Source organism: Bos indicus, chromosome 19 (assembly GCF_029378745.1).
Source record: "Bos indicus isolate NIAB-ARS_2022 breed Sahiwal x Tharparkar chromosome 19, NIAB-ARS_B.indTharparkar_mat_pri_1.0, whole genome shotgun sequence".
NCBI lineage: Eukaryota > Metazoa > Chordata > Mammalia > Artiodactyla > Bovidae > Bos > Bos indicus.
This window is the reverse complement of record NC_091778.1, coordinates 26,632,948-26,658,650: the sequence shown is the minus strand read 5'-3', so window position 1 is coordinate 26,658,650 and position 25,703 is coordinate 26,632,948. Positions and strand designations below refer to the sequence as shown.

Genomic DNA, 25,703 nt, shown 5'->3' with positions numbered 1-25,703 from the left:
AACTGTCCCATCTCTCTGCAAGTTGAGCGGATGGGGTTGGCAGGCCCAGCGTGCAGAGTCCCCGGTCTCCGTGCAGGGTCCGTGGGGCGTGGCCTCAGTCCCTGCATTTCAGTGCTGGTCCCTGGGCCCCCCATAGAAAAAGCTGGGGCATGTGACTGGTCACAGGCCTCCCAGATGACTGGGCCGAGGCTCTGTTCCCCTGGACGCTCTGCTGGAAGGCGGCAGGGCAGGCACAAGGAGCGGCTACCTTGATAAGAAGGCATGATGCTGGGTGATGGCCTCGCAGTCATAGGTGGAGGAGTCGCTCTGCTTCCGTGGCAATGGCCGCTTGGGCTCTTCATCCTCCAAGGTGCTGGAGACGTCGATGCTGCTCTTGCTGAGCCGCTTGCTGCCCGCCAGGCTGCAATCCTCCTCCACCACCACCGGGGCGTCCTTGGGGGCCGAGCAGAGGACAGGAGGGCACTGCGGTCACTCTGGGGCCCCAGGACAAATGAACCCCCTTCTCCTAAGATGCGAGAGGCAGTACTTCTTCCAAAAGGAGCATGGGAGCCACAACACACACACAAAAAAGATGGGATTTTAGGCACAGGGCTGTCCCCTAAGTCCAAAGGGCTCACTGAAGGAACTTCCCTGACCTTCCAGTGGTTAAGACTCTGCACTTCCACTGCAGGGAGCACCGGTTCAATCCCTGGTTGGGGAACTAAGATCCTACTGCCACATGGCCCAAAAACACCCAGAAAATTTCTTTAACTGAATTTAAAAAACGAAAATACAAAATATCAACTTATTAAAATTATATATAAAAAAAAAAGGTCTCAGTGATCCAGTGGGACTCTGGAGAGCTCTCTGGGGAGCTGAGGCTAAATGAGCCTTCTCTGAGCTCCAGTTTCCTCACCTGTGATAGTAATCTCCCACCACTCTTGCAGGATTGTGAACACTTTGTAACCTGGATGTCACAGCACCAACCAGGGCTAACACTGCTCCCCCACGAGAGGCCCTGCTCCCCGGGGGGGGCTCCCAGGGACATCCCCTCCCCCACCCCACCATCTGGCCCGCACCTGGGTGCTGCTGAAGCTCCCCTTCCGGCTGCTGCTGCCAGGGCTGTCACCCGTGGGTCCCGCGCTGTAGCAGATGGCATCGAAGGCCAGGAGGCCCCCTACACAGTCCCCGATGAGACACACCTGCAGAAGGCAGAGCTGGGACTGCGGGCCTGCCCACTGCTGCCCCCTTGCCCCACACCCAGCCAGAGTGCAGCCAGCCGGTCCACAGGGGAACAAGGAGCCTGTCCCAGGGAGGCACTGAGAGTCCCAACATGGGGACAGGAGGGTCCGCTTGAGGATGGAAACCAGGCTACAGTCAGGGTCAGACTTGGGTCACAGATCAGCATGGGCTGATAATCAGAACTCAGGTGTTGGCCTCAGTTTTCCTATCTGTAAAATGAGGACAGACCCAAAGATCTCAAAAGCCTCTTAGGATGTCAGAAGCTAGGGCTGCAGAGCAGCCTGATCTAGATCCTTCCGGCAGGTCCCAACATCTCTCAGGGCAGGGACAAGGTCAGGGAGGTGAGGGCAGGCTGTCCTACCTGCCCACTGAAGCCAATCCCATCGGGGGATTTGAGGAACTCCGCATACACCTGGTTGGCTCGCTCGATGACAGTGGCAACCGCATCCTGGTACTGTGGGGAGGAGATGGCCAACAGGGGCAGGGCGGCCAGAGGGACATGGTCCTGGCTGTTGCTGAGACAACCCACGTCGTGGCTGAATGGGTTCAGGCTGCAGACAGGAAGCCAAGGTAAGTCCACCTGGGACCAGGCAGGAGGGTGGGCTTGGAGTCGTGGACGGGGCGAGAGAGAGCACATGCTGACCAGAAATTGGGCCCTGGGGTCGGGGCTGTTGAGGAGGACCCAGGCAGGAGACAAAGCCCCAGCCGTGAATCCCAGCATGGGGGGAGTGGCTAGCCTGTGAGGACCCGCTGTGTGTCCATCCCGTGCCAGCCATCGTGTGGCCCCTGGAGTCTCCCACGACAGCAGGGCTCTCTGCCCGCCTCAAAGGACACACCAGTTATGGAGGAGGCCACCACTGGTGTGGGTCAGAATGGGGGTATGTCAGGACTTCCCCAGTGGTCCATTGGTTAAGCCTTCATGCTTCCACTGCAGAGTTCAATCCCTGGTGGGGAACTAAGATCCCATATCCATGCATGCTAAGTTGGTTCAGTCGTGTCCGACTCTTTGCGACCCTGTGGACTGTAGCCTGCCAGGCTTCTCTGTCCATGGGATTCTCCAGGCAAGAATACTGGAGTGGGTTGCCATGCCCTCCTCCAGGAGATCTTCCCCAACCAGGAATCGAACCCACATCTCTTGTGTCTCCTGCATTGGCAGATGGGTTCTTTACCACTAGTGCCACCTGGCAGCCAAAAGGGGGTGGGAACATGTCATCATGGCAGACTTCCTGGAGGAGGTGAGGTTTGATCTATGACTCAAGGAAGTCTTTAGGGAAGCTAGAAAGAGGAAAGAGGGTGTGCCAGGCATAGGGCTCACACACCAGCCATGCGCCTGCATGTATGGTATCATGTCTGTCTTTCTGGGGAGGGGATCCAGAGCCTTCATGGGCTTTGCAGAAAGGTCTGTGACCCCAGAAAGGACTGAGAGAGCCTGTCCTGCAGCATCCCCCAACAAGTGGACTGACTGTCAGCTCCTGCATGGGCTCCCTCACTTCTCTGCCCCTCTCTCTCTGGGCAGCTCAGCCTCATCTGGAACCAGCTCCCAGTGGCCCGTGCCTGCCTGCACCCTCACCCGTCCTACCTCTGTCCCCAGGGGCATCAGGCCCAGTTGGCTGGGAGGTTCAGCAGAGGGGGGGCACTGTACACCCCCTCCCCAGAGCCTGCCCTTCCCCCAGAGTCCAAGCTCGGGCTGACCCAGGACCCAACACTGATCCCAGTGGGAGTCTGACAGAGACTGCGGAAGGTGACAGGGTGCAGGGCACCCTGGGCAGGTGACAAAGAGCCCCTGCTGCGCAAGGCCAGCCTGACAGCCATTCCTCATCTCCAAAAAATCACAAATTAGAGGAAACAGCCCTCAATTGCAGCCGGAGAGATTTTAATTATCTGAGAAAGAGCTCCCTCCCAGCAGTGATTAGGGCTGATTGATGGCCCAGGCAAGATGCTGCCTGGGGGAGCGCTGGGCTCCCACTTTCCGGCCCCTCCAGTGTCCCTGGGCCATATGTCTTCCTGGAGATCGGCCTGGACTGGGTGACCCAGCTCTGGAGGTCAGATATCCTGGGGGCGAGGGGGTTGCTGGAGGACTGAGATTGATTGTGAAGGAACACAATTAACTCCGACTGTTGGAGTGTGACAGACAGAGTCTTCTTTCAACTCAGCTTCCCAAACCCGCTGCCGAGCCAAAGCCCAGAGGGAGTCAGGATGCAGATTCCAGGGCTCCTCCCCTCCGGATTCAGACGCCCCAGGGGGAGGCCTACCGCCTAGCAGTTTAACAAAAATCACACCCGGGATCTGGGCCATTAAACACGTTGGGGAAATACATTTTCCTTCCTGAGCTAATCTCCTTTCTTCCAGCTCTGATAGAGATCTGCCCAGCCCGAGTTCTGGGAACACAGACGAATCTCAAAGGCAGAGGAGACTTTCCTTTCTCTCTCAGAGGGGACATGTGAGACCCCTGCATGTGCTCCCCGTGCTCCCACCCACCAACCAGCGGAGCTGAGCCCTTCTCCTTACAGCCACACTTGACGCAGAGCCCCTTCTCCATCTCCCTAGGGAGTTGGCACTAGGCTGGGGGTCCCTTTCTACCCTCCCCAAGGGGGTTCTTCTTTGCAGAGGCTGTGAAAGAGGGTAAAGGCCAGGACAGAGGTGCCACTGGCCTCCCTCTCACTGCACTACAGAAAGTTCCCGGCTCCAGTCCCAGCCATCTACCACACATACTAGGCACTGCTTTGTAGGTGCATCCAGGGCTCCCGACTGGCTCCAGGCACCCCCTCAACAGGGAGGGCATCTGGGGAGCACTTGGCTCCTGGATCATTGGACAGGGTCTCCCATAGGCCCCCAGGTCCTGAGGGCCCCCGGTTTCTCAGTCTATCCTGCAGAGTTTCCAGGGCAGGTTTGGATGAGGAGCCAAGGCCCTGAGAGCACACTGCCTCACTTCCAGCCAGTGGGGTTCCCTCCTCCCGCCCCAGCCCACTGTCTGCCAATGGACAGTGCTCCTACGAGGATGGTGACGCAAGTCCCAGCCCATCCCTGTGCCCTACCATGTGCTTCACCCATTCTAGCACACAGAATCCTCACAAAAACTCTAAGACATGGTTGATATACCATGATCATCCCCACTTTACAGATGAGGAAACAGATAGGGAGAGGTTAAACAACTTCCTGCCCTTCCCACCCCACCCCCCACCCAGGTCACAGAGCTGGAACTCAAGCTCAGGATGACTGAAGAGCCCACACCCCTCACCAGGTTACGCTACTCTCAAAGCACACCCAAAAATCACCTCCTCCAGGAAGCCTCCCTGGCCTTCTCTCTGAGTGTCCACAACACCATGTGCCACCTCGATCTCTACTGGCTCTGACTTAGATCAAGAGTGGGGCTGCCTGGCTTTGACTCCTGGGTCCCTGCGTAACCCTGGAGGAAACTGCTTAACTTCTCAATGCCTCAACTTCATTATCTGGACCAACAAGACCAGGGCCTGCTGAGCACAGCAAGGGAGTCTGAGCTATGTACTGCGGGGCACCAGCGCCACCCAGTCCCAGGCAGAAGAGAATTTGGTGCATGTTAATCCCTTTAGATTCTTGCTGATCATTTTCCTCCAGTGATGCTCATGGTCAGTCAGGATCTGACATCCCAGGGAGGCCTTGGCAGGCACCCACCTGCCCATGTGGCAGGGGCAGCCCCTCTGCTTAGGCACCCCCGACCCGGCCCAGCCAGCCCAAACAAGCAGAAAGGAACTCACTTGGAGACAAGCGAGAAAGCCTCGGAGCAGATGGCGGGACAGGGGACGAACTTGACGAGGATGTGGCCCAGGGCTGCGGGGAAGTGGGCGCGCGTGACCTTCTCCAGCACGGAGCTGAAGGTGTGGATGTCGGCCACCTTGCAGGATGGGTCCCCCGAGCCCGTGTCCAGGACATTCCCCCCGTGCAGCACCAGCAGGAGGACGTGTGTCTTGCAGGAGCGCTGCGGGCAGCCTTCCTGAGGGGGACATCAATCAGGATAGAGAGAGAGACAGGCAGTGGGGTGGGGTGGGAAGGCAGGGGACACTCAGAGAACCACGCACACACAGGGGACTCTGATGGCACCTCCTGTGCGTTCAGAGTGAGGGGCATGGGCTGACAGGAGGGCAAGCCCCTCTGTGTTAGTGTGGGATGAGTCCCAAAAGGCTCTTCTTATTTGTACGGGGTCCTGGAAGCCCAAAGAAGGACAGTGTGTGTTTGGTCGCTCAAGTGTATCCGACTTGTAGCCCGCCAGACTCCTCTGTCCATGGGATTCTCCAGGCAAGAATACTGGCATGGATTGCCATTTCCTTCTCCAGGGGATCTTCCCGACCCTGAGATCGAAACCCTGTCTCCTGCCCTGGCAGGTGGCTTCTTTACCAGGGAAGCCCAGAGAGAGACAGAGACCAGCACCAGGTCACACAGAAAGGCCAGTGAGGAGCTGGGTGAAGACTGGCTGGCCTGTCTACCGGCTAGCGACTCTTCCTAGCTTTCTGAACCCAGAGGCGGCCCAGACATCCCCAGAAACCCACCTCATTGTCTTCATGGATCTCGATGCTTCCTTGGGCTGGGAACCTCTGTCTTCTCAAGGAAACCCGGTACAGTTCTCCTGTAGGGTGGGGAATGGAGGACTCAGCATCTCAGGCCTCCCTCACAGAGACTGGACACTCCCTGGGCCCTGGCTGGCCCATGGCCTGGGCTCCCAGGAGAACTGGAACGATAGCATCTGGAGCTTGGGAGGGCCACGCCACCCAGCCCCAACTTCCTACATCAACACAACCTAAAACCTTTCTCCTCCTTGGGAAAGGGAGGCCGGCAGGGAGGCCAGACATGATGAGGTCCCTGAGGCCAGGAGGGGTGTCCCAGAAGGTAACTCTCCTGCTCTTTCTTCCTCTCCCAGTAACTTCAGCAGCAGGATGAGTGTCATCTCGTGACTCCCAGATACAGATGGAAACTCGGACCAAGCATTCTCTGAAAATAGCTAGAGATGCTGGATAAAATACTTTTTAAAGATCTGGTTGAAGCTCTCAAAGTGACTGCAAAGCCTTAAATGATGGGACCCTGGTCCCGGGGAGGTGGAGCCTCCGAGAGGCAAAGCCAGCATCTAGGACCACATGAGCTGTCACCCACGAGCTTCGGGGCCAACCACTGCCAAGACTCTTTCCTTGCTTCTCTCAGCAGCCACCCCCTCCCCTAGGAAGCACTTCTGAGCATCCAGCCCTGCCTGAGCTCCTGTTCCTCTACGTACACGAGAGCTGTGGACCAAATCTGGCCCACCATCTGTTTTTGTAAATAAAGTTTTATTGGGACACAGCCAGCTCTTTCATTTATGTATTGTCTGTGGCTGCCTGTGCCACAGTGGCAGAGTCAACTGGTCATCACAGAGTCCTTACAGTCGACAAAGGATTATCTGACCCCTTACAGAACAGTTTGTCTGATCTAACACCCACATTTCTGAAAGCCACTGCACTGGACTCTCAGGTGGAGAGAGGCCTTTAATACATCCAATGGCCCCCTCACGGCCCACCCAGTGATGCCAGCCACGCAGAAATCCTCACCGCCTCTCCTTTCTCCCCATAAGAAGGGTACTGTTTCCTCTGTGTGGCTGAACCACATGGTTGGACTGTGAGCCACTTGTTTGCCTCCAATGACTGGGAACTCACTCACCGCTAAAGCAGCGGGTTCTAGACAGGATGGCCCTCTCTGCTTCCCACTCCGCCCCCACCCCCTGTTGTGAGACTGCAGCACCCACTAGGAGTCACGTCTGGGGAGCGGCCTTCCCAGAGGCTTTGTGGGCAACCCTCTGGTGGGTGTGGGTGAGAGCCCTGGCCAACATGTTTCTGAGTCAACAACATCTCAGCCGTTTCTGGCCCCAGGGGAGGGCACTTCTGCAAAGAATTCCAAGTGAGAAGCTTTGCTTAGCCGGGAAGTGCATTTCTGAAATACTGTGTCCTCACGGACACAACTCTGGTCTAAGGGTAACTGCTTTATGAGCTTGGAGCTGCTGCCCAAACAGACAGGAAATCGTTTCCCCGATGATGGAGGGGGTTGCCTTGAAGGAGGAAGAAAAAAAACTTGTTTTGAGGCTGGACTCTGCCCAGCACTTACTCAGGTTCCTTCAGTGGCTCAGGCTCTTCTGCCTTATTTCTAACATCCTGTAGACCTTGCCCTGGGCTTGGCTAAAAGAGGCCTGCACCCCATCTTCAGGACAAGATCATAATAAAAGACACCAGTAAAGGGCACATTCTTATTGAGCACTTATTATGTTCCAGGCATTATGAGCTTTACAGGTACTATCTCATATAGCCCCCACAGTTAGCCTCTGAGCTGTGGTCCTTTTCTTATTAGCCCCATTTTACAGACGAGAAGACTGAGGCTCCAACAACCAAGATCACTTGCCCCAAACCACACAACTAATAAGACTGAGCGAGCTGCCCCACACTTAGTGGAAGACGATGCCTGACAAAGTGGTTCCCCTCCCATCCCCCTGACCTCCACAGGAACTTCCCAATGAGGCAGTATGACAATCTCCTTTCTGCAGGAGAGAAACACAGAAGCACAAAATGATAAGTGACACCTTGAAGACCGAAGTCCCCAAGACCTCTTCCCACTGCACTTGAAACAGTCTGCTAAGGGGAAACCCCAAGAAGGGACGCTGACGGTCACTTCCCCAGGATGAAGCGACCATGCTTCGTAGTGTGTGCATCCTCGTGTGTGCAGCTCTGGGGCAGGTGGACCAGGAGGAACCAGGAGCTGGGCAGAGCTGAGGTCACGGGCGGGAAGCCTGGGAGACCCCTCACTTCTGGGGCTGGGAGAGACCTAGCTGGGACCGTGGACTTTGGAGCCAGAATGCCTGAACATGAATGTAGGCCCTTTTTTTTTTTTTGGCTGCACCAGATCTTTGATGCAGCACGCAGGCTTCGCTTATGAAACATGGGCTCTAGAGCTCACAGGTTCAATAGTTGTGGCACTCGGGCTAAGTTGCCCCACAGTACATAGGATCTGGGTTCCATGAACAGCGATTAAACCCATGTCCCCTTCATTGAAAGGTGGATTCTTAACCATTGGACCCCAAGGGAAGTCCCAAAATGTAGGTTCTTACCAGCTGTGAGTTCTGTGCCTCAGTTTCCTCATCTGGAATATGGGCAAAATAATAGAAGCTACCTTATAGAGTGGATGATGAGGATAAAGGAACCCATATACAAAAAGTGCTTAGGACAGGGCCTGGAACATGGTAAGTGCTATGTAAGTGTTAGTAGTTGTTTATTAATTACTATGATCCAGGGTGCATCGGGGTGGGTGGGTGGGGCACAGAGTCAGGGCCACGGCTGACACAATGGGGCTAGAAGCTGATGGGGACATCACCGCCTCCACACTCCTGCCCTGCCCCCAAGTCCCTCCCTGAGACCTGGCAGGCTCCCCAGCCTCACTGGGCTGGATGCCTGCTTGCAGTGTGATTACAGAATTAAATACTGTGATTGCCACAAATTACCATGGCGAGGCTATAAATAAGTTGCAGGGAAGACATGAGGGTCCTGCCATCTCCTGGGCACCATGCCCTGTGTTAGGTGGGGACCGCATCCTGTACCCTCGCTGATTACACAGACTCAGAGCACCTGCATCCTTGATCTTCCTGTGGTCAGCTCCCTTGGGGCCCACATGATGCTCTGGGCATCAAACCATGCTGAGTCCTGGACGCAAACAATGCTGAGGCAGTTCCTGGCTCAGAGGAGACAAGAGACCAGCAGGGTTGCCCTCAGCATCCCTCAACCCTTCTCTAGCTGAGGGGAAGAGCCTGACCCCCGCAAGCTGTTTGAAGACACAGACTTGCTTCCTTTTAATGCACAAAAGTCAGAGATGCTTTGCTCTAGGAGAGGGGAGGAGGGTAGACTTCACCTGCCAGATCTGGATCCTGGCCCCTTGAGAGCTGAGTAACAGGAGCAAAGTTTCCCCATCTCCAGTCTTAGAAGAGACCTCTATAGACAAGCTGAAAGGCAGTTTAGTACCCGTCTGCTGGTATCTTGCCCACAAGGGTTCTGCTCCTCTAAGAACCAGACATTCCTACCACAATGAGTGAGGCCACAGGCTCTGAATCACTCAGAGACACAGCTCTCACTCTTCCATGCGTTTGCTCATCCTGAACCCTCTGCCTGGTAAGGCCTTCCTCCTCTGCAGACCAGCAAACTCCTACCTAACCTTCAAGACCCCACTCAATTGTCACCACCTCTGGAAAGCTTTCTGAGATCTACTCAGAGATGGTTATCTCACAGTGTGCCTGGTGGGGCCTGGCTTGTGGCTGTGAGATTACTTGTCTATTTCCTCATCAGACTATGGACCACTTGAGAGCAGGGCTTATCAGTGGTCATGGCATTTTTGTGAAAACTTATTGCAAGTGAAGATCCCAGGGTGCACATGACCTAGGAGACATCTCTATGCTATCAGCCCCCTAGGAGAAATCAGGATCAAGGGAGCATCATCCACTGGGAGGTACATTCCTTGGAAGTCCCCAGAGGAGTGCTATCAGGGAACTTCTGGGAATTCTAGAGCAGTCTGGCCTGGGCCTCATCACTCTGCCCCTAAAGGCTGCCCCAGAGCCACTGGTGACAAGAGCTGGCGGCAGGGGTTCCTGGGTGGTGGGAAGCCACATGCCAGGAGCCCCAGGACTTCATTGTCAGGCTGCCTGTTTCTTCCCACTTCCTGTTCATTTCTGTTTGCAAGGCCTTACTCAGGCTGGGTCCCTGCCGTGCCCAGATTTGGGGTGGGGTGAGCCCACAGCTGTTTTTGTGACAACGTTTTGTGATGAGCTCTGAGGCAAGTCAGATACTGCCATGCCTGTGCTCGGCACCCTTGCCAGCACTGGCACCCGGACCAGTGGCCCACCCAGCTCACCATGGCTCCTCCTGCCAGTTGAAGAATGGAGGCTATTTTTGCTTAATCACAACCTTGGAAAGGCACAAATCGTGATTATCCCTTCTAATTACCAATGTGCCGCACTGCTCTCGAGACAAAAGCCAAGGTCGTCACCCACACACTCGGCACCCTAAGCAGAGTGTCACCCGGGTTGGCCGAAGACTCCGTTTCCATCTCTCTTGCCATCCGCGACTGGGGACCCACAAGGAGTAGATGCTGGCAGTGCCCCCAGGCTAAAGCTGACCACTGAATTTTACCCTCCTTCTACCAGCCCTGACAGTCACCCTGTCTCTCTCTTAAGTCACCCCCCAGGGTCAACTGAACAGAACTAGACACAGCTTGAGACCACATGGCACGTTCTGAGACAGGTCTGCAAAAATACCTAATCCTTTAGAGCACGTTGAAGCACACGCATGGGCAAACACACACATGTTTTTCTGGATGAGCCCAGTGGCTTGGCTGTCCCATTCTGAAGCGGGAGACAGGAGCTAGATCTAGAAATGTCTGGGAATATCTAGAGCTTCATCCAGCAGCAAGCAGGAGGTTCAGACCACGGCCCCAACCCACCCCCTCCCCAGGGAGACCCACATGGAGAAGGGCACACACACAGGATACGGACATAGAGTTCTAGGATGGGAAATGTATGCCCTAGTCAGAGGGTGATCTTGAGCACTCTCCCCACCATTGCAAAATGAGAGGGTAGGACTATATTCCCTCTATTTTTAAAAGCTTTTTTTTTTAATGTGGACCATTTAATAAGTCTTTATTGAATCTGTTACAATATTGCTTCTGCTTTATGTTTTGGTTTTTGGGGTATGAGGCATGGATCCCCGAGCAAGGATCAAACCCACACCACCTGCATTGGAAGGTGAAGTCTTAACCACTGGACCACCAGGGAAGTCCCCTGTGTTCCCTCTTAAGAGTCAGGCAGTCCGAGATTCCATGAGTCCAAGCGTGCTGCGTGAGCTCAAGCATCCATGCCCAGCAGAATAATACCCTTGGACCCTAATGAGACCTGCAGGCAGGATGGGTGAGTTGCTTTGAGGGATCTTAGAGGAAGGAAGAGGAACCAGAACATGGCAGGTGGCAGATGTCACCTGGATTTTCAAAGTGGTTGATTGCACCTAGGGAGTGTCATGTCAAATTCCAGACAAGATCTATTGCAAATTAAAAAAAAAAAAAACAAAACAAGTGTTTGGGGGGCCATTAGAAAAGGAAGCAATGGCCCCCAGAGCTCTGATAGGCTCACTTGGACCTCTCTGGCCAACCCCATCTCATTGCTTGTTGGGTGGGGTCACTGGACTGGGAACCTGAGCAAGCACCAAGGGCTTAGGACATCTTGGGGAGGAGGGACTCTGGCAGATGACAAACCAGGTCAGAACCTTCGGCTGTCAAAGCAGCTCAAGGAGTGTGGGTTTGTGAATGGGGCCAGGACACGGATGGGATGGTGTGAAGCAGGGAAAAGAATGAGCCTTTGTTGGTTAGTTTTAAAACTTTTTTGAAACAGTGAAATCTTTTGTCCAGCGCAATTTTCTTTAAGAGGCCAATTTGTAGAACATGTGAAAGTGGGCAGCTCTGGCTGAAGCAGGTTGGGGGGCCCAGAGCCCCACTTCCTTACTCCCCTCACCCTTGCCTTAGGCAACCACTGAGGGCTCCAGAGAACAATTAAAAAAGCCACCGACCTTGTTCACCAGACAGACTTCAGGCCACCCTCCTCCCTGGAGCCCCATTCCTGGGCTTTATGCAAAATAGCAATCTAGGTGGAGGGGTGAGATGAAGGGTTAGAGGCCTGATAGCGGAAGAAAACACAGAGTGTTTATAAGTGGTTTTCTCTGGATGGTGGGACAATGTGTGATTTTTTTTAACTTTCTACTTTTCTCTGTTTTCCAATTTTCCTCTAGCAAACTCATTTCTTTTCATTTAAAACTATATGAATACATCGAATGGATGCAGTACAAGTATGTGTCATATTTACAATAAGAACATTTTCAACACGCTATCATACAACTCCTGATTCTACTAAATGCAAATACTACAGACAAAACAAAGTGAAGTGCTCTGCCCTCTGGGAGCCGAGAGCAAATGAGAGAACGCAAAAAGGAAAAGAAATGTTATGGAAGGAAAGAACAAATGGGAAACCCGATGAGTGAGTCACCATCCTGCATTTGAGTTAAAAATTCAACTTGACATGACTTGCCAATTCCTCTTCCATTGGCTATTGCCCAAACCTGTGTCAGGGCTGAAAGTACCAAGATGAATCAGACATACAGCAGGTGACTATGAGGATCTCTTAGTACTTGAGGGTCACATGATCAAGGTCAGGTCACACGACAAAGATGTCATGTGGCCAAGGCCAGTCATGTGACCAAAGGCTGCAAACTGTTGGAGCCAGGGTAATGGGACCCCCTAAAGATAGTCAGCCTCTGAGGCTGCACACACTAGAGACTTTGGAATGAGGAGGGGTCATCCCTGTTTTGTCCCTGCAGCTCAGGCCACTTTGAGGACATGTCTGGAACCCAATAACTGGGAAGGAAAGTTAAGGAATGAAGCCCAGCCTGGGGAAGAAGGCTCCATAGGACACAGTGGCAGCCTGCAAATCCCAGCTGAGCTGCGTTTGGGTCATGGAAGCAAAGGTGTGGGATGAATGGGAGTGGGGATAGTTTCTGGAGAGTTCCAAATCAGCACAACTAAGGACTGTTTAACAGTTCAAGAGTGACCCATGCTGGCCCAAAGGCAGGATGCTCTCTGCCCTTCAGGATGTTGTACAAGTAAGGGTGTAAGTGGTCACTCAGCAGGGGTGCTGGCAAGAACTGTTCATCTAGGAGCGGGGGATCTAGAGGCCGGGGCCCCTCCTGTGACTCCTCAACCCTTTCAGGGTCAGAAGCCCATCAAGTCAGCCTGGATTCATCTGGAGAATGAGGCCAAACCTCCAGGGATACTGGTCTCCACTAAGGCCTGACCCTCACTAGGGTCTAGGTCCCAGATCCGAACTCTTGAAAACACACTTTTGGCCACCACAAGGGAGCTTGGGGATAGCTCCAAGGAGCCATTCCCCTGGGGGAAACCAGTGTGGCTATCTTGAATCGAGCCCAGGGAAGGTTTCAGACATACAACCTAAGAACCCTTCCTGCCACTACACAGCAATGCTGGAAGGGCTTGGCATCTTCTCTCCTGGGGACTCTCCTATAATAAACGCAGTCTTCCTCAAATGTGTCTTAAGTTTCTAGTCCTCATTCAGGCACACTTCACATTCATCCGAGGTGTTCTGCCCATTTTACAGATGAGAAAACTGAGGTTCGGAGAGGTTAAGTGAAAGGGTACGGATATGAACTCAGGTCACACAGCAAGGGCTCTTTCATCCTCCTGAAGCATCACCCCCGATGGTGCGGGTAGGAAAGGAGTGTTCTTGTCAGTCTTTTAAGTGCCTCCACATGGACTTCCCTGGTTGGTGCAGTGGATAGGAATTCACCTGCCAAAGAGGGGGACACAGGTACAATCCCCAATCCAGGAAGATTCCGTATGCTGCTGAGCAATTAAGCCTGAAAGCCACAATTACTGAGCCAGTGCTCCAGAGCCCATGCTGCACGACAAGAGAAGCCATCATAATGAGATGCCTGTACAGTGCAATGAAGAATAGCCCCAGGACTTCCCTGCTGACCCAGCCGCTAAGACTCCATGCTCCCAATGCAGGAAGCCTGAGTTTGATCCCTGGTTAGGGGACTAGATCCCACATACCACAGCTAAAACTGGAACAGCCAAATAAATAAATAAAGAAGAGCCCTTGCTCACCACTACTAGAGAAAGCTCACATGCAGCAATGAAGACCCAGCACAATGAAAAATAATATAAATAAATAAAATGCTTAAATGCCTCCACACCACAGCCGGCCTACAGAGCAATCCCTGGGAGGGAGGCAGAGGAGCGAGGCTGCCTGAACTTTGGGGTCCTACTCTCTAAGGGACCCCCATCAAGCCAGCCCTGGCCCTGCTTGAAAGTCAGCACACAAAGGAACCCAACAGCACACTCCCCCACGGTAATCCCTTCATATAGAGTGAAGTCAGAAAGAGAAAAACAAATATCATTCATTAAGGCCTATATGTGGAGTCTAGAGAAATGGTGCAGATGAGATTATTTACAAAACAGAATAGAGACACAGAAGTAGAGAACAAATATATGCACACCAAGGAGGGAAAGAAAGGGGTGGGATGAGTTATGAGATTGGGATTGACATATACACAGTCTGGTGCATGCATGCGTGTTCAGTCACTTCGGTCGTGTCTGACTCTTTGCGATGCTGTGGACTGTAGCCCGTCAGGCTCCTCTCCAGGAGGATTCTGGAGATTGTGGGATTCTCCAGGCAAAAATACTGCACTGGGTAGCCATGCACTCCTCCAAGGGGATCGAAACCATATCCCTTGCGACTCCTGCATTACAGGCAGATTCTTTACCACTGAGCCACGGGGGAAGCCCCACACACTATTGGTCTATGTATAAAATAGATAACTAATGAGAGCCAACTGCATAGCTCAGGGACCTCTACTGAGTTCTCTGTAGTGATCTAAATGGGAAGGAAATCCAAAAAAGAAGGGATACATGTGTACGTACAGCTGATTCACTTTGTTGTACAACAGAAACTAACACAACGTGGCAAAGCAACTGTACTCCAGTAAAAATTAACTTAAAAAGAAAAGAAATTGCTCTAAAATGCCTCTTTCTCACTTCTCAGCTGAACAGTTATCAACACCCAGCCTCCCACCAGGGTGTGGTAAATCAGCCCCTCCTCATTCATTGCTGGTGAAATAAAAAACCAGATCAACCTCCATGGAGGTCAGTGTGGCAAGGTCATTCCAGACACAGAATGCCCTTGACCCAGCAATCCCAAGTCTATGTGCAGGACGACGTGGATACAACACTAACCATCATCACAGCCCTTATGGTATGGACAAGAGACAGAAAGCAACCTCTGTGGGAATTCCCTGATGGTCCAGTAGGTTAGGGCTCCACACTTCCACTGCAGGGGGCGTGAGTTTGATCCCTGATCGGGAAACTAAGATCACACAAGCCATGTAGCTCAGCCAAAAAAAAAAAAGAAGAGGAAAAAAGGAAAGAAGGAAAGCAACCTGTGTGCCCACCAACAGGGGCCTGGTTCAATAAAGCAGGCCACAGCGAAATATGCACGCTTTGCAAAGAAGGATGCTCCCTCGATGTATTCAATAGTCAAATACTCCCGATACGTTATCATCTGAGAAAAGTACAGTGCAGACTGGAAGGCACCGGATGCTACCATCTGTGTGGGGTATATATAAAGATATATATAAATGAATATTCATGGAGATGCTCGTGTATGCAGAGAATATCTCTGGAATGTTCTAGAAGAACCTAGTCACAATTGTGGCTTCTGGAAAAAGGGAGACACCCTCATTACCTTCGTTCCTTTAGAATTTTCTATTTTATACCATGTCCGTGTGCTATCTACTCTAGAGACATATTAAAAATACAAATTTTTTTCAAAGGGCACGGAGCAGGGTGTTGTTTTTTTGTTTTGTTTTGTTTTTTTCTGAGATACCAATTTGTATGTCCTCCCCATTCCAGCTTCTTTGCCTCTGGGGAGCTTTGTGGCAGAGCTTCCCGGATCTTATTTCCAAAAGCCCTTTTGTTCTCAGAAGAAAGGGATTTGAGGAGACAGAGGTTCCTTGAGACTAAAAAGAGATCGCCACCCTCTGCCCCAGGCCTAAGGGAGAAGGCAGACCTAGCAGGGGTGCCCACCCAACTCAGGGGACTGTTGCAAGTCCAGGAAGGTAGAGGATGATCTGAGGAGGGTCTGACTGCCCTATGCCACAAGCAGCCTGGCCCCTAAGCCAGGAGCCACAGACCAGGACAGAGGGAGCTGGGGCTTGGGGCCCCACAGAGGCCATGAGTGTGGACAGAGAGCTCCCAGCACACACGTGTGTGCCCACGCAGTGGTGGTGGAGAAGAGTCCTGGGGGCCTTGGAACCCAGGCAGGAAGAGGAGGAAAAGGGAAACCCCTGGAATCCCAGAGTGGGGCTGTCTCACCAGTCCAGCTGGGTGGGTCTGCAGAGTCAAAATTACAAAGTGGCCTCTAGAAAAACAAAGAAACATCCCTGTCTCGATACTGAAACAGCTTTACAAAAAAAAATAAAGGAAGGGGTGGTTCTTTCACAAGTAAGTCAGTGGATGTTGCAGTACAGGCTCCAAGTTCCCCTCCAGCTTCCCCCTCCCCACTCCCCAATAAGGCTCCCCCGCACCGGATCACCACAGGCCGACCCTCCACGGCCCCTCTCCTCAAGGCCAGGCTCTGCGGGGTTCAGGGTGAGGACTCTCCATACAGTGACCTTCAGGGCTGGGAGAGGCCCAGGGCATTGTCCTCTGCCCGTAGGTTTCCTCAACCAGGGAATGAAGTCCCGCCCACTAGACTCTCCCCCAGTCACGCTGCTTGAGAGCCTTCCTTTTCCTGCTGGAAATCCCCAACAGAATCATGACTAGACTCTAATTGCCCTACAGAAATCTTGTCACGTCAGCCCCCACTGTCCTCTTCTGCGGCTTCCCCCATCCTGACCACAGCCTGTGTGGTCCTCCCGCAGGCCCCAATCTCCACCTGCCTCTCCACCACTCATCTCACCCTCTCTGAGCTCAACCACGGCAGTCTTTTGACTGTTTTCAAGCATCTCCTGCCCCTCTGGCCACAGGGCCTTTGCACATCCTGTTCTCTGTGTCTGGACTCGACCTCTCACCCTCTATGCCCAGATAGCCCCTACAGAAACCTCAGTGTTCCCTCCTCCAGGGGGTCTTCCCTTCTCACTCTCTTCCTCCCAAAAGCACCATGGCTTTCTGTTTCCTGGGACTAATCCTTATACTTTCCGTTTTGTGGTTATTTCACTTGTCTTTCCCTCCTCCAACACCCAGCAGACTGTAAGGTCCTTCAAGGCTGGAACTGGGTTTGTTTTTGTGCCATTTTATCCCCAGAGACTATTAAGGTCCTGGCATATAAAAAAGGCTCATTAAATATTTTTCAAACAAGCAGATGAATGAACTAATCATTTGTTCCTGTTTTGTGCCCCTCTGTGTGTCAGAAGCTGCACACGTCCCAGGCGAAGCAGACACAGCACACAGAGACTCGCGTAAATGACTGCATTGATGCTTTGACACACACAGTGGTGCACACTCACAAATGCACAGGCACACACTTCCCTGCATGTGCGCGTGCGCGCGCACACACACGAATGGACCATGCCAAGCATCGGCTTACGCACACGCACGCAAGAAAAGTGCTCCCAAGGCGGACGTCTGCCACCCTGAGCTCATTAAAGCCGGCTAAATATAGCCCGTCTGCAGCTGTGCTCAGCAAGCTGCCCACACAGGCCAGGAAAAGATACCAGTTACCAGGCAGACAGTGGGGAGGCCAGCCATGGGCTGGGGGCTTCATGCACCACACCTATGTGGGGCTCCTGGGGGTGCCAAGGGGATGAGGGTACACAGGATGGGTAGCCCTTTGGTGGCTGGTCTGGACGTTCAGAGCTATTTCTTTAGTCCCTGATCCCAGGCAGTGGGAGGTGAAGTCAAGCCACGTCCCCATTACAGCATGGTCATCTTCCCCCTCTCCCTTTCTGGGATAACCTATGGGCTCTTCTGACAGTTACTGGGGTCAAGAAGTCCAGGTCAGCCCAGAATCTGGGACTGGAGCCAGGACACAGCCTGGGAGACATTGGGACTTTGTCAGTGCCTTGGGTAGAGGTTTGGTCAGGATGAAGATCAAGGGATGGTTTGGGACCAGGACTGGGACTCAGTATGGACCACTGTTGGGGTCCACTGAGTTCAGAGATCCACTACTCACCTCGCTCTAACAAGCAGGCATGGCCATGAACAGACCCACCCCATGCCCTGGGCACTGCCTGCTGCCCTACACTGGCCCTGGGAAAGCCATTTGATGACCACAAGTGCAGGTCACATGAGCAGGTCACACTGTATTCCACACAGACTGGGTCCAACTCCGAGGGCACAGTAGGAAGTCCTCCTGTCTGCCTGCCCCCTCCTCCCACCCCCCACAGGTGCAGATGAGAGAGAGGAAGTCCCTCTGACCTGCACTTTTCTGTGCACATCCTGGACTGCACGGTTTTGGGGGGGTGTTCGTGGAGCTGGCTCTTGGAGAGGGTACCTGTGTGACACAGGGGACAGTGGACACTTCTCCCAGTACCTGGGGTGACCAGAAAGGGGGAAAATGGGAGCTCAGACCAGACATGAGACTAAGCTCTGGAGACAGAGGAGTGAAGAGATCTGGGTTTGAGAACCTTCGGTGGAAGGTTGTGTACCCCTGAGCCTGGCAGGCTACAGTTCATAGGGTCACAAAGAGTTGGACACGGCTAAAGGGACTTAGCATGCGTGCATTCATCTTCTCAGTGTGACACAGTTGTGATGACTGCAGCCCTTCCCAGCATCCAGGTGTTCGTGAAGATCCATGTAGAGTGCCCAGTGCCTTGGGAAGCTGCTGGGAGGGCAAAGGAGGGGGGATGGAGAGAGTGACGCAGCCATGGGTCTCCTGGGAGTCACGCTCCTCCCTGGAATGGGACCTCGTGGGCAGGGGAAGGAGAGTTACTACACCCACCAAACCAATGGCTGTGCCCCCAGCCTCCTCTGTGGTGACAGTAGGTTCTGGCAGGAAATGGGTAGACCCACTCCCTGATCCAAACAGCTGTGAATGGAGTAGAGGGCAGAGGCCAAGAGGACTGGGTCCTGAGGGAATCACTCTGGAAGCCCAAGTCATTCCTAGCATCTCTTGCTAGCATCTGCTACCATCCCCTCCAGGGGGCTGGATGCACTGCTCCAGCTTTTCATCTAGCTTAAGAGAAAACTGTGCTTGGAGCTCCTTTTAGAAGTCAGTGTGGAAAGGAAGGGGAAAGCAATGTGGGAAAGGTGGGCAGCTAGGTCATGCCGAGGAAAGTCTCATCCTTTACTGGAGAGGAATCACGAAAGGGCATCAGGGTATGAGAACAAGTCTGCCACCTGTGAAGGTCTCTCTGACACTCTGTAGGAAGAATCAAAGTGGGAGAGACCAGAGGCAGGCAGGCCAGCATGGGGGGCTGGATTTGTCCAGGAGAGAAGACGATGGTGGCTTCAACTGGAGAAGGGATGGGGAACAGAGCAGGCCCATCCCCAAACTCCTCCCAGTCTCTATGGCCAGCTCAGGAGGGCTCCCTGGGCACTCAGACTGTGAGAGTGACGTGGAGCCGGCCACGGAACCAGTAGAGCACGGAAAAGACCGCACTCCAAGAGATGCTAAGATGCAGCTCCTACACCTGCACCAGGTGTAGTAACCTCATCCAAAAGCCCATAATTAGTGAGAACCAGGAAACGCTTCCTACGTGTGGGGTGCAGACCCTGACACCCACGTACATGACCGCTATGCCCGCGGTGACTCTAGAAGTAAAGCAGACATTATGACCACCTTTCCACAATGGAGTAAACCGAGGCCCAGAAATGTTAGGTAACTTGCCCAAATCAGCACAGAGAGCAAATGAAGCAACTGGGCTTCAGACCCAGGTCTGATACCTTTAAAGCTCAGACGCACGAGTCCCAGGATTTTCTGACTCCTCAGTCAGGGCAATTTGCACCACCTCCCACCTTGTTTTTAGTGACGTTTTGAAAAACCAAATGTAAAAATTAAATAAGATAATATACACAGAAGTATAGCATAAATGATAGGGCACATTATAAATGTCAGGCATTGCCATTATTCTGTTTTTATTCAGGGTCACAGACATTTATTTTGCTGCAAATCACCAACAACTACCACCATTATTTCATAAAAGAAAAGGTATTTGAATGCCATAATGTGTAGACAGGACAAAATTATGGAATAAAAATCCTGTTCTCGCAACTGAATGGGTTCAACATCACAATAAAACACATTACAGACTGTCGTTTTGTCTCATTGTCAAAAATGTTGGGTTTGTGCTTGGGAATTACCGCCCTCAATGACCATTTCAGCTCTGAAATTCTTCCATGCATCTATAGTTATTCTTTACTAAACAAGAATATGCTTTAGGAGCAGACGTGGATGACAACCTTCAGCAATATCATTCTGACTAAAATCTATAACCATGGTATAAAAAAAAATGGCTTTGCCTCTCCTTAAACACACATATTTCCAACCAAGTGCAGAAGACACCAACCGTCTGATCAGTGTATTTGCATCTATGCAGAACAGACCTGTGGTTGGCGTCGTGGAGACAGCCCCACGGCATGTGGCCATGTTTTTTCCCTTTGAGGATGCTGTGGTTTCTTCCTCCCAGAGGCCCAGAAGGAGTGACCTGGGTTCGGTTTCTCTCTCACATTCCTGATGAACATGATTAATCCATTGCTTTTATTTTATGATATTTTGACATCTCCAGGGGAGTCTAGCTGCCAAGGAGAGACTGCCCCTCCCGGGCCATGCTAATTCCTAGAGATAATAAACAACTCAACGTGCCTTTCTGTGCAAACCAACCAATCGTGGGTCCTTACCTCCAATCAACTCCTTTATCTAACTCTCACCCATCAAGCCGATATCCAACCCCCTGCCCAGGAACCCTAGAACTAGAGACCGTCCTGTAGCCCAGAGCGTGCAACATTATTCAGACCAACCAGCCCTCAGCTGTTTCCTCTGCCCTGCCATGCCTTTCCTGTGGAAAACACAATCCGGGCTCTGGGCCATGCATTCCCCACGCTCCTTCTGCCTCCTGACCGACCTGGTGCTTCCCCCATGGTCCCTCCCCTGGAGAAGTGTAAATAACAAATCCTTCTGTCAAAAGCACTAATCTCTCTGGGCTTCACTCAGTCACCTCTATAAATCAAAATTCCGTGGGTAAGGACTTCCCTGGCAGTCCAGTGGTTAAGAACCCCATGTTTCCACTGCAGGAGGCACAAGTTTGATCCCTAATTAGGGAACTAAAATCCCTTATGCTGTATGGCATGGTCAATAAAATAATAAGCGTGCATATCGTTAAAAAAAAAAACAATCTTGGGGGGCTTCCCTGGTGGTACAGTGGATAAAAATCCTCCTGCCAATGCAGGGGACACAGGTTCGATCCCTAGTCCGGGAAGATCCCACATGCCATATGCCACAACCATTGATTCTGCACTCTACAGCCGGTGCTCCCCAAAATCAAAAGAAGCCACTGTAATGAGAATCCCGTGTACTCCAATAAAGAGTAGCCCCCACTTGCCGCAACTAGGGAAAAGCCTGTGGAGCAACGAAGACCCGGTGCAGACACAAGTAAATAAATAAAGGAAGCTGTTTAAAAAAAAAATCCTGCGGGTACATTTTAACACAGAGATCCCCTCATACAGGGCTTGGTTCCTCACATCCTGTAAGGACACGAGAGAGAGAGAGAACTGCCCACTCTCTGCGCTGCCCCTCCCCTTGCCCCGTGAACTTTTTGGCCTGAGCCTTGGTGGGGTGAGGAGGGGGCACCCCTCTCAGAGATACCCAAGCCTCCCAACCCCTGAGCTTCATCTATGAACTTCCACTGGACGTTAGGTGCACAGAAACCTTCTCAGAGACCGATGCACCTACTCGGGGCAGGTCATGGGAAGCTGGTGCTGTAGGTACCCTTTCTGTGACTGATGGATGGAAGAACTGGGAGGAAGAAAGACTTCAGCCTGGGGAATGGGGTGGTAGGGTCTGAGAATGGGCTGAGCCCCACAAAGCTGCAACCGCAGATCAAAGGAGAGCAGGAGAGAGAAGGAAGGGGAGTCTGAGCCCAGACTCCCCCAGACACACACATACCCCTGCCTCGTGTAAAACTCAATACTGTCAACAGGAAAGACATCTTCCAGTCCACTCCAAACCTCCAAGAAAGATGGCCTGAGGTTGCTGCGTCAGAAACGGACATCTTTACCAAGTCTCTCCTGGGTCTAACCTTGCGCTCAGCCTCTTGAGAAAACACAAGCAGAAGGAAACTTGGAGGAGCCTGCATCATTGGAAGGACCACAAGCACCTGGGAACCCCACTCTGCAGACACAGCCTCCGAGTGATGGGACCTAAGGGTCCTGAGCCCTGGCACAGCCTTGGTGACCGGGTCACCCACTGCGGTTCCTGGAAGTCGAGTCACCCAAAAGAGTCGATCTCAAAGGTTCAGAGGGTTTTCTCCCCATTCCCGTTCCCCCCACCCTGTCTACCCACAAGCAGACCCCACACGAGGCTTCCCGTGGTTCCACCTGCTCTGCTGGCCTCCTCCTCCTGGCACCCCCAGCCTCAGGCCCCAGAGGCAGACAGTGGCCCCAGCCCTCTGGTCCTATGCAGTGGTGAAGACCCTACCACCCAAGTGGGTGAGGGAGTTTGGACCCTTCAAACAAAAAGAGACTCCTGGGGGGCAGTTGGGGGGCACTCACGCTGTTTCTCCTGGAGGAGGCTGGAAGTGCACGGCGTGCTCCCTTCTCCTGCAGAAGAAGAAGAGACAGGTGAGTGGACACCCCATCACTGTTGGCCAGACACGGGGAGGCCACAGTGGCCACCTCAGTCCCTCCTGTCTGGCTGCTGCCTCCCCGAGCAGGGGGTGGGCGGAGGGATTCCCCCACCCCCTCATGCCCTGCCCCACCCCTGCCACCCCCAGATCTGGGTTCTTTATACCTTTATACACGACGAAGCAGGATCCCTGATGCCACTGCCCGGGGAGTGCATCCTGGACACCTTTTCACCTTTGCCTGCTCACCTTCATAAAGCAGATGCTTATGTGGGTTTCTCTCTGCTCTTACTCTCACCCATGAGGGTCACCACAGCCCTGCAGACAACCGGAAAGCTCTGCCTCTAGTACAGCCTCTCTCCTAAGTGCTTGATCCACACCACCTCCTGGACATCTGTTCATCAGATCGCCCATGTGCACCATGACCACAGAGTGGGTTCTGGAGCTGCCCCTCTTCCCAAGTCTCCACCTCAACGAAGGCACCACCTTCTCACCGAGCCTGGGAACCACCCGTGACCCCCTCCCTGTCCCATGTCCACATTCAGTCAGTCACAGGATGCTGGGGGCTCTGGCTGCTTCTCTCCTCCTTACCCTCTCCTAGTTCACCAGATTGGCCCTCCCCAGGGGAAAGTACTTCTGTATTGTGCACTGGAGTGTCCCTAGGCCTAGAACTGTGTGTCTCAGCCAATATTCGTTGAATGAATAAATGAATGAAGCACACGCGCATGCACACACACACACACACTCCCTAAATATAGAAATCCATCCTGTCTCCTTAAGCTGTTGCAAAGCTCCTGTCTTTTGATGAGAAGCTTTTTTCTATAATTATGAAAGTAATACAAGCTCCTTATGCAACATTTGGAAAACTCCAACCAACATAGAAAAGGGAAAAGATTCCTTATAATCCCACAACTGAGGGAAAACTGGCTCCATTCTATGTCATTCTTTCCAGGCTTTTTTCCACACACATTTCTTTGGGGCCGACTGAGATCAAACCAGCCCTCTGTGGGCAGGGATTATGTCATTTATCTCTGTATTCCCAACAAATAGGTGAATGGTGGTTGGCTCTGAAAGGTATCATAGACAATAAAGAAGCACAAAACACACCTTGTGTACTTTAAGTGGAAGCGTGAAGAAATACATAAAGCTATGAAACCTCTGTAAGTATCACTCCAATGGCTTTGGAACCTCCTACTGAGAGCCTGCATCATTGTTGTGGCTGTTGAGTCGCTCAGTCGTGTCGGACTCTTTTGTGACCATCCTCGGCATTGACAGGTAGATTCTTTACCACTGAGCCACTCAGGAAGCCCAAACCACATCATGGTTGACTTTAAAATTATTCTATTAGCAATTCGTCATACCTCTCCTATGCAAATGGAACAATACCATTCCTTTTTTAAGTCTGGGTATTATTCCATTGTATAAATGTGCCACACCTCCTTTTTCCATTCTTCTGTTGATGCTTCCATGTCCTGGCTATTGTAAATAGTGTTACAATAAATATTGGGCAGCATGGATCTTTTGGAATTATGGTTTTCTCCAGGTGAACTAGGAGATTGGGATTGACATGTATACACGGCTATGTACGTGTGTGTGAAAGTCACTCAGTCATGTCCGACTCTTTGTGACCCCTATACAGTTCACGGAATTCTCCAGGCCAGAATACTGGAGTGGGTAGCCTGTCTCTTCTCCAGAGAATCTTCCTGACCCAGGAATTGAACCAGGGTCTCCTGCATTGCAGGTTTATTCTTTACAAGCTGAGCTACCAGGGAATCCCTATTGTAAATGTATAAAAGAGATAACTAATGAGAACCTACTCTACAGCTCAGGGAACTACTCAGTGCTCCTTGGTGACCTAAATGGGAAAGAAATCCAAAAAACGAGGAAATATAGGTGTACATATGGCTGAGCCACCTTGCAGAAAATAAAACAACATTGTAAAGCAACTATACCCCAATAAAAATTTTTATTAAAAATAAAAATAAAACTATCCTATTGGCAGAAAGTTTCAAAATCTCACCATTATAATTACTGCTGTGAAGGACATCTTTGTGATTGAAGCTCTTTCTGCATGTTTTATGATTTCCTTAAAATACAGCCAAAGGAGGACAATTCTGGGTCAAAGGGCAGGAACCTTTTTCACACTCCTGATGTTTATTGCCTGATTTCTCTCCAGAGAGGTGTATGTACTGATTCACACACCCAGGCGCAGCGGATGTAAGGGCGACTCTTAACAGACACTCACCTCTCTGGCTTTATATTTGTCTGTTGGATTTCTCTGCCTCTGACTTCACCAGATTAATCTTTTGAAAGCTGGCCTTCCCAAGCCACTCTCTTGCTTTAAGCCCTCCCATCACCGAACTCTGAGCCTGACAAGAAAGCCTCTCCTTAAAGTGGCCCCCGCCCACATCACCAACCTTTGCCCACCCCTTCCTGCTTCACCTCCACCAGCCAAATCACTGGTACACCATTACAGTTTTTCCATCTTTCTCTTTCAAACCCTCTGTATCCTACCAGCTAGATTGAGAATCAATCCCGGGGCCACATCTTCCACAAAGGCTTTGATTTACATTGCCTGCCCATCAAAGGCCTCAATTCTCAGGACTGCTGTTCACAAAGGTCATCTCTGCATCCCAAGGGCCTCACAGGGTCAGGTTCAGCAATGGTCAAATCCCTTCCATCTGAAATGTTCACCTGGAGCCCACTCCATCTGACTGGAGGGCTCAGAAAGGGACCTGAGCCAAACCCCCAGGATCTAGAAAACTACCTGTAGCCAGAGCAAGGCTGGAATCTGAGGACTGGAGTCCCAGGTCTTCAACCTCAGCCCACAGGGAGCCACCCCCACCCCCAAGGATCTTCAGCCAGGAGGAGCCCCTTGGTATCAGGAGTCCTGACCCTTGTTCTCTGGCACCACATTTTGGGGGCTCAATTATACACATCTGTCCAATGGAAGGCCTCACTCCGCCCTGCTGAAGGGTCCCCCAGCTCTGCCAGGACAAGGGTCCATGACCTGGGGGACAGCACAGAAGTGGTCAGACTGGCATGTAGGTGCAGGGTAGGCAACACAGAGGTCACACCTCCAGCTTGAAATCTCTAGCTAGAGGCAGAATCCTGCTGTCCAGG

General features: G+C 52.2%; 1 protein-coding gene across 1 annotated transcript in view; it reads right to left on the bottom strand.

Moving 5' to 3' along the window:
* The window catches only part of PITPNM3 (PITPNM family member 3), a 97,020-nt gene that overhangs the window by 21,781 nt on the left and 49,536 nt on the right, over nucleotides 1-25,703 (bottom strand). Inside the window, exons 4-9 of the mRNA XM_070772885.1 lie at nucleotides 22,510-22,557; nucleotides 5,745-5,821; nucleotides 4,956-5,191; nucleotides 1,583-1,772; nucleotides 1,059-1,181; nucleotides 248-432 (exon numbers count right to left, since the gene is read on the bottom strand). Of these exons, the coding sequence (XP_070628986.1) occupies nucleotides 248-432; nucleotides 1,059-1,181; nucleotides 1,583-1,772; nucleotides 4,956-5,191; nucleotides 5,745-5,821; nucleotides 22,510-22,557 (859 nt within the window). The remainder of the gene's footprint in view (nucleotides 1-247; nucleotides 433-1,058; nucleotides 1,182-1,582; nucleotides 1,773-4,955; nucleotides 5,192-5,744; nucleotides 5,822-22,509; nucleotides 22,558-25,703) is intronic.